This window comes from Micropterus salmoides, unplaced genomic scaffold (assembly GCF_014851395.1).
Source record: "Micropterus salmoides isolate LMB-PRFRI ecotype aquatic unplaced genomic scaffold, ASM1485139v1 Ms_hic_scaffold_16, whole genome shotgun sequence".
Taxonomy (NCBI): domain Eukaryota; kingdom Metazoa; phylum Chordata; class Actinopteri; order Centrarchiformes; family Centrarchidae; genus Micropterus; species Micropterus salmoides.
The window spans coordinates 17,411,809-17,423,088 of NW_024040707.1; the positions used below are offsets into that span (position 1 = coordinate 17,411,809).

The window sequence follows — 11,280 nt, forward strand, 5'->3', positions numbered from 1 at the left end:
TTTAGGTTATCTGGAGTGCGCAGCCTGGCAAAGCCTCCATCCATGGCCCAGCTTGACAAGCTGAATTCGAACAGCCTAGAGGTGGGAGGTCAGGACTCCCTGCCACCTAAAATTCCTCCCTACTCCAAGCTCCAAGACCTGGCCAGCTCAGTAGGCAGCACCACTGGCCCCTGCCTGACCCCCAGCCCTGCCCCATTACTCAATGTGAACTCTTCAGCCTGCTTCTCGAGCTCGGGGACTGGGTTGGGGCCCAGGCAGGTCTCTTCCCTCGGGGTCGAAGGGAGCGGAGGGAGCACATCTCCCCTGCTCTACCCTCGTATGTCTGGGCTGCATCGCAGCCTGGAGTCCCTACCACTCCAAATGAGTCTGGCCCCAGAGCCCCAGGGCAGGGAGAAGGAGAGGGAGAGGGAGAATTTGGTGAAAGGCTACACCGCCACAGAGTCCAGAGACAAAACTAGACGGGAAGACAGAGGCCCTCCTGCCAGCTGGAACTCTGGAAGTAAAGGTTCATTGTCTCTCACAGACAGGTGAGATTCAATTCTGCTAAATGATAATATATGGTATTATAATTTTTTTTTTTTAACCAAAACATCACACCAGTAGACATGCAAAGCAGACGTTTTGTAACACTGCTATGTAGCTCCACCTTCTGGTCAGCCAATGAACTACACCGAGACTTTTCATTGTTCAAAGAGGGCAGGGGTGATCGGGGAAAGTCTTTGATACCTTATTCACTTTGTTCTACACTACAGTCATACATTTCCATCCACGTATTTGGAAAGGTGATTCGGTTGACATTTGATGGCAAAATGCTGCTCATAACTGTAAAAAGGTATTGAGACATTTTTGACAGCAGTGGCATTTAGGAAGATCGAGTAAAAACACCTACACACCTACAAAGACGAGATAATAACAATCCACCAAAGTTAAAACACAGATTGGTACTGATGTGTTTGTTTTGTTCAGGATAAAAATGGCTCGAAGAGTCATATATCAAAATATACGTAACAGCTCTTACTCCCATTAAATTTGTGATTTAATCAGAAAACCAAAAAGACAAAGCTCACCACCCCATGGTCACAAACTGAAAGATATTGTATATTTAATGTTTTTGCATTTTAATTGCTGTGTGAGGTGCTAAATATTGCCCAAATCTTACCCATGCACAGAAACACACACACACACAGACTGGGGTGTTTCTAGGCTATTATTACTTCAGGCCTATTATCAGTGTTGTACCGGCCCCAGTGACTGAAGTCATAATTACTGGCTGACACCAGCTGTCTGCCAGTCTCACTGTGCTTCTTTGTGCCTGCTGCCTGTTCTTGAGAGTTTAATAACTCCCTGCACCAGTGGTTAAATAATGACATTGTTTAATCTCCACAGTTCTCAGAGAGACAGAAACACGCTGCCAAAGAAAGGTTTAAGGTAAGTGGACACACATACACCCTGTTATACACCAGACTGTCACACACTGATAGTCTGACGCAATTTGGCCACCGTCCTTTAATTGCGCACATACAGAGATCCCATTGATAAGACCCTGAGTAAATGACCGATTGTGTTAATCCTCATCATTCCTGTCACTTGTAATCCAAAAACCTAGCTTTAATCCCCTAAAAATTGTATCTCATTGTGTCCTACTGGTAACATTTTGTTTTTCTTTCCCCTCATTGAAAGATATTGGTACTGGCTAACACTTTATTTTAACATCTCCTATATAGCTTTTAAAGCAGTATATACATATTCATTAAATTGATTATAACACACTATAGTGTCATTCAGTTTTACGTGTTAAGTCATGTAGTTTCAACAACTTTAACTCCTTCTGTGAAGCATCTGGATGTTGACACGTGTTATAGAAATGTAGTATATCTTTATGTACGGCATATGCATAATTTAATTCAAAAGTTATTATTATTTGTGGCATTTATATTATTTCTCATTGAGATATCATGGTCATGGTTCTAAATGTATAATGATTTCATCCAAACTTCCTGTGTACAGGATCTACTGCATGTGACTGAAATAGAAATTGCAATGTTGCATGTTTGAAGGATTTTTCATAACGCTCTCAGAAGTCTTTTGACTTTGTGAGTCCCCTGTTCAAAAGCTTTAAACACAATGAAACTATTTGAATTCTAAATACGTAACAACAGATCTGACATTTGACAATGACTGACAGTTTAACTTTTACCATTAGCGACGCTGACTGTGACGTCTGTGTAGTTTCAGCGGTGCCCCCCAGGTTGAGGAGGAAGGGAAGGAGAAAGGAGAGAGGAGACACTCTCATACTATTCTCAGTATGACAGACTCGCTCGCTCTTCCACTGCTGTCGTCACCCACCTCCCTGCCTCGCACCTCAAAGACCAGTATGGGTGAGTATAAATGCATTCACACATCATTTTACTACAATATATATATTTGTGTGTTTGTTTAACTTCATATACAACATTGGTAACTCTCTTTCCTTCGTCCACTGTGGTTTCCTATTAGTACCCAGCCCTGTCAGTGGACCTCCAAGGATGACTCGATCCAACAGCATCCCAACACACGATGCATCTCTGGAGCTGTATGGAGCATCCCCGCTGGGCAGCACACTGTCGCTGGCTGAACGCCCCCGCAGCATGGGAATGGTTCGCTCTGGATCCTTCAGGGACAAGGAGCCTGACGAAGGTGAGGCCACTGAATAATTGTGATATTTGCTATATAATGTTCGGTTCACCGTTGTTGTGCACCTCTGTTTTTAATTGAGCTTCTTATTGATTTATTTTTGTGCTCTCAATTTTCTCTCTTCAGTTCATGGGTCTGTGCTCTCCCTGGCATCCAACGCCTCGTCAAGTTACTCTTCGGTGAGTGCGGGCAGCATGCACAATCAGGTAGCTACAGCGCAATATGTGGTGTGGTGTGTATTTATGTGTCAGTGTGTGCTGATATTTGTGTGTACAGTGATGCTTTCCTCTCGTTCCACACTTAAAAAAAATACACACAAGGGAGGTATTGCCAATACCTCGTTAGTCTCTTCTCCTCTCCTCTCTTCTCCTTTTGTCTTATTTAACATCTTGACTTTTATTCCTCCTGCTTCCAAAGGCTGAGGAAAGGATTCAGGGAGAGGTAAGTGTGTTCTTTCCTGCTCTTCCTTCTTCTCTTGTCTCATATCTGTCCTTTCATCCATCACTCTCATCGCCGCTGTACATGGGAGAACAAGTCTGTCATTCATTTCATGAACTGCATCCACTCAAGTCACTTGCGTAATGTTAGTCATTGACAGCTTTAGTAACCTTTCTTTAACCATCAGATGTTTTTATGTAACATACCTGTTTTTCATCACAGCAAATCCGTAAGCTGAGGAGGGAGCTGGAATCATCCCAGGAGAAGGTGTCTAACCTGACGACACAGCTGACAGCAAACGTATGTATTGTTTGTCTGCTAATTTACTAATCACTTATTATTTTATATTATTATTTTCCTGTTGTATTAGTCTTACAATTTTCTCTGAAAAAACTAACACAAACTTAAATAAGTAACATCTAATCCCCAAATGCATTTCAACTCTCCCAGGAATTCCTTAAAGAGTGTTTTCCATCGAACAAATGTCTCTAGCAATGAAAATATGGGAAAATACCTTGCAGCTAGTTTAAGCTTTGCTTTTTTTAAATTAACAAATGAACAAAACAAAAGTCAGTTGGGGACTGTCAACCATATAATCAAAGTACAAAATGCCAGAAAAACAGTCAAATCAATCAACGCTTAGATAAGAAAACATATATCTGATAAGAAATTATAAGGAGAAAAACTCTAATCTATTTGAATGACATTGTCACGCCATAATTAAAACTAAGCATACAACCTGTCACCTCGGGGCAACTCAAGAATCTGTAGTAGCCCCTCCCTCCTATTTTACACCCTAATACTTGCCACTCATCTTGATGAACTGTCCACCTCAGTGACATCTACCCTGAGGCAGAGGTAACTGATACTAATAAAGACACTATGAGTATTCAGCAATCCTCTTTCATCCCTCCTTCACAAACGCTCTATTTCTCACACAAGGCAAATAACTTACCCTTCATACAATATCGGAAAGAGACGCGCAGAGAGAGAGATTTAAAATCCAAGCTGTGACACGTCTGTCATAGATCATTTCTGTGCAGTCTCTGCACATTTGTTGTCCATGTGGGGCCTGAATAATGCTAACCTCCTCCCAAACCTCTCCCCCAAGCCACTGTGCTTCAGTACACACGCGCACGTGCGCGCACTCACACGTACACATACAAGGTTGTTTCTGTAAGACCTACCTGTCAGCGGTTCCACTGGTCAAAGTGCAGCAATACAGTACAGGCATTATGCATGGCTTCATGCAGCACACATCAATCAAGTGATTCTGTTCATGTGTGTGTGTGTGTGTTTCTTCCCCTGAGATTTCTTTTCATTCAGTTTGACCTTATTATGCAAGGGCAGTGAATAGGCAAAACAGATGCACGGATCACAACATGATTATGTGCTGGATTAATGACTGGGCTGTATCCATTATTTTACTGTACTAATACATTCTATAAAGGAGAAGGGAAAGTAATTTTCTCCCTCCTGCTCTGGGCTAAATTGGGTGTGTGTGAGAGAGAGATTAGGGAGGAGGTGAATTTTCCACAGGAGACATCCTGTTCAGCCTTTGTGTGTTATTCAGCCTTTTAGCACCTTGTATACGGGGTATAAAGGGGCAGAGGAAATCTATTGAATCTACTACTGCATGGGTGTCAATTTCTAGTTCCATTAGACTCTCTATACTTTATCCATGTCTAAATGATGCTCTGTCAAATTAATTTCCTGTTATAGAGAACTACTGTAATACAAGTTTGGGGAAAAGATTAATTGTTGCTTTTGCCTTTCACCTTTTCCAAGCAGGCCAATCTGGTGGCTGCCTTTGAGCAAAGTTTATTACTGATGACTACCCGGCTGCAGAGTCTGTCAGTAAGCCATGAACAAAAGGTAACATCACAGCAACACATTCAAACACAAACACACACAAACCTGAATTCCAGCTGCATTCCACCATTGCGCCCGTCTTATATGAGCAGTCAACTAAGAGCAGGCACTGTGTTTGCTAACATGGAGCGAGGCGACTTTGATCACAGCCTGCGGTGAGGAGCTGAATGTAGGTTAGAGGCCCAGGCTGCAGTCGCATAGGGTGACTTTGTGTAAGAAGAGGACAGAGGATCAGTGAACTTCACTTTAGGCTGAATGAGGAGCCTGAAGTGCAAACAGCTTGCACGTGCACTCACACCAAACATCACATTCCTGCATTCTTCAGCCTTTGTATCGGTTTTGGTGTGAATGAATTAATCAGCGCCCGAGGCAGTGTTCAGTGTGTGTGTGTGTGTGTGTGTGTGTGTGTGTGCATAAATATGAGGAGTCTCTCTTAGTGCTTCATGCCTTACTGCTCTCACTGAAAGGCCCGACTAGACTGCTCCAGAAAAAAAGCCTTTGTTGTTTGTGCCAGCGCGCTGACCTGTGCAGCCCAGCCTGGAGCACAGGCTCTTTAACCTTGAAGAGATGGGCCGGGCGGCTCTATTTAAAGTAGAGTGGGATCGACTTTAGCACACAATGAGCAGCACACAGAGGCTCTGTTGTCCTCCACTCTTTGTCCTTTTGAACTGTTAACATAGTGAGGAGGATCAAGCCAACCAGGTGTATGAGCTCATTCTGTGGGTTTGGGCTGTAGAGCTTGGCTAAAACATCAGACAATACTACTCCTCTCCAAAATATAGGAAGACATGCGTAAAAATAGGCAAAAATCTGATGTGAAAAATGGCTTCTCTTTTTTTCATTTTTTTTCACAATTTTGAGAATCATTTAGTCAAACTATTCCTTATTTTCAAATCAAAATAAATCTGTTTTTGTCACATATATAATTGTATAAGAACAATATGTGTTGAAATGCTACATTGCCATGGTCTGAGGAAAACAAGAGCAATGTAATGCAGATAAATGGCAGAAAAATGGTTAAGTTACAATTATATATAATAATATATAATATATAAGAAAAGAATAAACAAGAAGAAAGAAGCATAATAACACTGAACTGAGTTGAGCATGAATGAGGTAACGATGGACATTTGAACAGGAGTGAAGTGGTGTTGAACGATATTTGACTTGAGGAATAATCAGTGGGTCATTTACATTTTCTCCCCTTTGTTTTCTTCACTGTCTATTTCCAGCAGCATTTTCTGAGCTGTGCTATACTGAAGGACCTCATCAACAGTATAATGTAGTGAATAGAAACCATAACTGTTTAACGATGAAACGTTTAAACTAGGCTACTTCTTTAAAAAAAAAAGTGGTAAGACTCTTGAGTTTTGCAATCTGATATATCTCAACCCAAATCACTGACATTTATTAAATGTTTGTGTAGGACTCTGAGCTGATGGATCTGAGGGAGACCATCGAGGCTCTGAGGGCCAAGAATGAAGAAGCCCAGGCTGTCATACAGGGAGCCTTAAACAACCCAGACATGAAAGGTTTGGAGATTGACCAGTTGGATAATTTTTTTCTTTTGTCTCTCTGCACATTTGCACTGTTTTGATTTTCTGTTTTCTCGTTCACCAGACCTGCGAATTCGACGTCAGAACTCATGTGAGAGCATCTCCAGTCTCAACAGCCTGACCAGTATGTCGAGTGTGGGCAGCTTGAAGGACCAAGATGCCAAGAAGAAGAAGAAAAAGAGCTGGGTAAGAACGCACCCTACATGTGAGGCAATGTTTTACTCTCACAACCTGGTGTTTGTCTATACTCAGTTCATTCTCCGTAGTGAGTATGACCGGTCTCTCCCTCCTCTGTGTTGTGTTATTTTTTGGTTTTAGGTCTTCGAGGTGAGTGCAGTCAATGTGTCCATTATAAGCTTCTGTCATACAGCATGATGGACCATATAAACTACAACGCAATCCTCAAGTTCCCTCCATCTCTGCTTCTTGACCTCGGAGACTACTGATTGGCTGCCTGTCCTATGAATATTAAATTTGAACGGGTGGCTGTAATTCAGTTTGAGTGGCAATCAGCAGACATGACGCTCCATAAACAGTGGAGTTCTCAGTTGAATCATCAGTTTATTAAATACCGTATTCAATTATGTTTCTCCTCATTCACACCATGCTTTATTGTGTATTTTGTTACGCCCTTACCGAGTAACCCTTACTGACTCAGCAGCTGGGTACTACATCTGCAAAAACAAATACTCTTATTCGCTTTCTTGCTGAAAGTTGATACCACTGTCGTGTCTGTCCATTAAATATGAAGCTCCCAACAACAGCCTGTTAGCTTAGCCTAGCATAAAGAGTAGAAACAAGGTGAAACAGCTAGTCTGGCTCAGTCTGGAGTTAACAAAATTTGACTACCAGCAGCTCTGAACGTTATATCTTATTTGTTTAATACCTACAAAAATATAAAAATAACAGGAGGTGGTCTTGTGGGGAGTTGTGTTAAGACACCAGGAAGTTTGCTTTAGAGGTGCCCCCGGTCATTACGGTAAGCTAAGCTAATTGCCTGTTGGCTCCAGCTTCATATTTAACAGACAGATATCATCTCACTCATGGAAAGAAAGTGAATAAGCGTTTCCCAAGATGACAAACCATTCCTGATAATGTCTGGCATGTGTCAAATTAACAATCCTAACACCTCCTTTTTTTTAAAACTTCTGTCAGTAAGAAATGCAGCAATCCACTAAATATTGGTTCAATAGTCTGTCTGTTTCTCTCCTTCTCCCTACCTCTCTGTGTAGCTGAGGAGCTCCTTCAATAAGGCATTCAGTATTAAGAAAGGCTCCAAAACTTACTCAGACATTGAGGAAATCGCCACCCCTGACTCCTCAGCTCCCAACTCCCCAAAGATGCTTCATGAGGGGGGCGAAGGAGGAGAAAACCAGCCCTCATCCCTCAAAACCTCGGCCTCTGCCTCGTCCTCTGTGTAAGTACACAAACACTTTCCTCCAGATCAAAAGTGTAGTAGCGGGTTTCGCCTTCATGGGTGTCTGGCCCTAATGGATGCATCTTGTCCCCTCCAGAATCATGGAGACTACAGAAGAGGGGGACAATGAGGAAACAGCGGTGTCAGAGCTACGCTCAGAACTCTGGGTGAAAGAGAGAGAACTGACAGACATTCGACTGGAGGCTTTAAGCTCCGCACATCAGCTGGAGCAACTTCGCGAAGCCATGAACAGCATGCAGGTTTGTTTTGCTTGTATGTACATGCTTAGTAAAGTATATACTTGAAGTATAGGTACATTTGTGTGTTAATATAACTTGAATTTAAAGTTTCTTACCTATCTGTATCCTAGTCTACGGTGGAGAACCTGAAGGCAGAGAATGACCATTTGAAAACAGGAAGTCAGCTCCATCTCCCTGGCTCCGGTCCCACCTCTTCCACCTCCCAGCCTTCAGGCCTGGCCTCTCTCCTGGGGCCCTCGCTGAGGCAGCCGATGAGTATGTCCCTCACCAAGTCCTTCAGCCTCAGTCTGAATGATTGTAAAGATCCAGGTAAGAGACAAAATTAGAATTTCACCGTTGTTCAGCTCACGCACATGCACAGTATGCACAAAAGTTATATTTCTATTCTTTTTTTTTTTCTTTCACTCTTTCAGACTTGTCTCCAGTTGAAATGTTAAGTGTGTCTTCCCAGCTGGATGAGGTGTGTGCACGAGTACTGGTCCGCATTGGAGATCAAGCAGAGGTAAACACAGAACACCTATAGCTAACATCCAATAATATCAACATCTTTAAATCGAACAACTGGGAGATTGTGCACTCCTCTCTGTCTCTGTAGGACAGTAAGCAGCAGCAGGAGTACTACCTGGGCTCAGTGCTGGTCAGCGCGAGGACTGACTGGGCCTGTCTCGACTCTCTTATAGCTAAGACCTTCAAGGTAAGTTGATGCTTGTCCTCCTTCACAGCGTAGACGTTAGTGGTTCTAACAAATAGTATGGCTGTGACTTGCCAGATCAGTCCTTGCTTATTTTCTTACTCGTTTTTTGCCAGGACTACCTGACTCAAGTGGACCCGACAGCCAGCCTGGGTCTGTCCTGTGATTCACTGCACCTGTACCAGCTGACCCAGGGAGGGCAGAGGGTGATAGGAGGGGACAAACCTCAAGCCTCACCTTATCGTTGTCTCGGCAGTGGTTCAGCTCGAATATTTGTCACCTTGAAAGGTTAGTGAGTGTCCTTGACTGATAATAGAAACCATACTTGCATACTTTTGTTTAAAATTGTGTAATATAATTGTTTAATAAGTATTGCCAATCATTTTCATTAGTATGGATTTCCTACCTTCTAAATTAACCTACCTACGTTCCCAGTAATGCAGGTGCGATTAAAGATGCAACTCAACGATAGATAAAGGAGACTTCCTCAAGCAAGACTCACTTTAATTTGTCCGCCATTCAGAAATGAATAGAAACCCATTTTATGTCTAGATTATATTAAAAACTGATGTTATGCTTTTGATTTAATGTAACGCATGTGTGATTGGTAAATAAACGTCTAAAACCTGAAAGGAACCAGCATGTCCCTGTTTTTCACATACTGTATTTAATAATACATACTATATAAATCAAATTGCTTCTCCTCTCTCTTCCCTGTGTCTTCCTCTCTCTAGGTCTTCAAGAAAAATGTGTTGACTCGCTGGTGTTTGAGACTCTGGTTCCCAAGCCGATGATGCTGCACTACATCAGCTTGCTGATGAAGCACAGGCGCCTCGTTCTGTCTGGACCCAGCGGAACGGGAAAGACTTACCTGGCTCAGCGTCTGGCCCACTACCTCCTGCAGCGCAGCCGGACTGACTTGTCTGAGGGCGACCATGAGCCCTGTCTGCTGGGTCGCAGCGCTGCCGTTACCTTCAACATGCATCGGCAGTCGCAGAAGGTAACACATGAATCAGTCAGCCGGTTATCTTGTTTCTTTTTCTACACAAATATGAGTATGCATTTATGCACACAGAGCCATTTTAATTCACTTTTCTTTTCTTTGCTGTCACAGGAGTTGCAGTTGTATCTGTCCGATCTAGCAAATCAGATTGACAGAGAGAGCGGAGGAGAAATGCCGCTGGTGATTATTATAGATGACATTACTGACTCAGCTGCAATCACTGAGCTTGTAAACGGAGCGCTCACCTGCAAGTATCACAAATGGTGAGTCACTTCAAATGGTCAACAGTATTTCACTGAAGAGTTAAAAATAAGACTGGGTTGATGAAAGTACACAATTTCCTCTGTTGATGTTTCAGTCCTTACATTATTGGAACAACCAATCAGCCTGTGAAGATGACATCTAACCACGGACTACACCTTAGCTTCAGGTGAGCACAAAGCCAGAAAATGTGCCTCCTCTTACTTTGATACACTATTGCACCACATCCCAACACTATTAAATACAAAATGAAGCTGTCATATAGCGTAAAAATACCATTTCTATATGACCACAGGATGGTGACGTTCTCCAACAACGTGGAGCCGGCTAACGGATTCCTGCTGAGGTACCTGCACCGTAAATCTGTGGAAGCCTACCAGGAGAAAGAGCAGGACTCAGCACGCCAGCAGGCTCTCCTACGCGTGCTGGACTGGATCCCTCAGCTCTGGTACCACCTCCACGCTTTCCTGGAGAAACACAGCACTTCAGACTTCCTCATAGGTGAGCAACAGCAGACACACGGTCAGCTAAGGCATAAAACAGGAAACGGGGCATAATTGGACCTGGAACAGGACATCGGTTAACATAAAATGTTCCTCCCTCAGGTCCCTGCTTCTTCCTTTCGTGCCCAGTATCAGTGGCCGAGTTCAGGCAGTGGTTCATTGACCTGTGGAACCACTCGATTATACCATACCTGCAGGAGGGAGCCAAAGACGGTATCAAGGTGAACACACACACACAGACATCGTCCGAAGTGTAACAGTAGTGATAACAACATTTCTTTACTTCTTTACGTGTTGCTTTACAATGTATTACCACCTGTTCTCTCAGGTGCATGGGCAGAAGGCGGTATGGGAGGATCCAGTGGAGTGGGTGAGAGGGACTCTCCCTTGGCCTAATGCACAGCAGGACCAGTCCAGGCTCTTTCACCTACCTCCCCCCAGCATAGGTCCACCCAGTGAGGAGAAGAAGCCCCCCAAAGACACGCCTCCACCCAGCACACTGGAGTCAGACCCACTGGTGAGAGTGAAGGTTTTAGGCTATCAAAAGAAAATTCATAGAGAAATATTTTATGGACGCTAAACAGTCAAATTGTCTTCTTATTTTCT

At 43.2% G+C, this 11,280-nt stretch overlaps 1 protein-coding gene across 10 annotated transcripts in view; it reads left to right on the top strand.

Annotated features, from left to right (window-relative positions):
• Positions 1-11,280, top strand: part of LOC119905447 (neuron navigator 1-like) — a 96,024-nt gene that overhangs the window by 81,386 nt on the left and 3,358 nt on the right. For 4 of the 10 annotated variants that reach the window (XM_038722493.1, XM_038722494.1, XM_038722495.1 and 1 more), the window contains 22 exons: positions 6-527; positions 1,387-1,428; positions 2,230-2,378; positions 2,497-2,676; positions 2,800-2,879; positions 3,334-3,411; positions 4,900-4,986; positions 6,410-6,515; positions 6,604-6,725; positions 6,858-6,866; positions 7,772-7,956; positions 8,054-8,216; positions 8,327-8,525; positions 8,630-8,718; positions 8,812-8,910; positions 9,024-9,195; positions 9,642-9,907; positions 10,022-10,173; positions 10,269-10,340; positions 10,467-10,672; positions 10,777-10,895; positions 11,003-11,191. In XM_038722493.1, the coding sequence (XP_038578421.1) occupies positions 6-527; positions 1,387-1,428; positions 2,230-2,378; positions 2,497-2,676; positions 2,800-2,879; positions 3,334-3,411; positions 4,900-4,986; positions 6,410-6,515; positions 6,604-6,725; positions 6,858-6,866; positions 7,772-7,956; positions 8,054-8,216; positions 8,327-8,525; positions 8,630-8,718; positions 8,812-8,910; positions 9,024-9,195; positions 9,642-9,907; positions 10,022-10,173; positions 10,269-10,340; positions 10,467-10,672; positions 10,777-10,895; positions 11,003-11,191 (3,286 nt within the window). Of the gene's footprint in view, positions 1-5; positions 528-1,386; positions 1,429-2,229; positions 2,379-2,496; positions 2,677-2,799; positions 2,880-3,090; positions 3,115-3,333; positions 3,412-4,899; positions 4,987-6,409; positions 6,516-6,603; positions 6,726-6,857; positions 6,867-7,771; positions 7,957-8,053; positions 8,217-8,326; positions 8,526-8,629; positions 8,719-8,811; positions 8,911-9,023; positions 9,196-9,641; positions 9,908-10,021; positions 10,174-10,268; positions 10,341-10,466; positions 10,673-10,776; positions 10,896-11,002; positions 11,192-11,280 lie in introns of all 10 variants that reach the window. The other 6 variants (XM_038722498.1, XM_038722497.1, XM_038722501.1 and 3 more) reach the window with 6 other exon arrangements.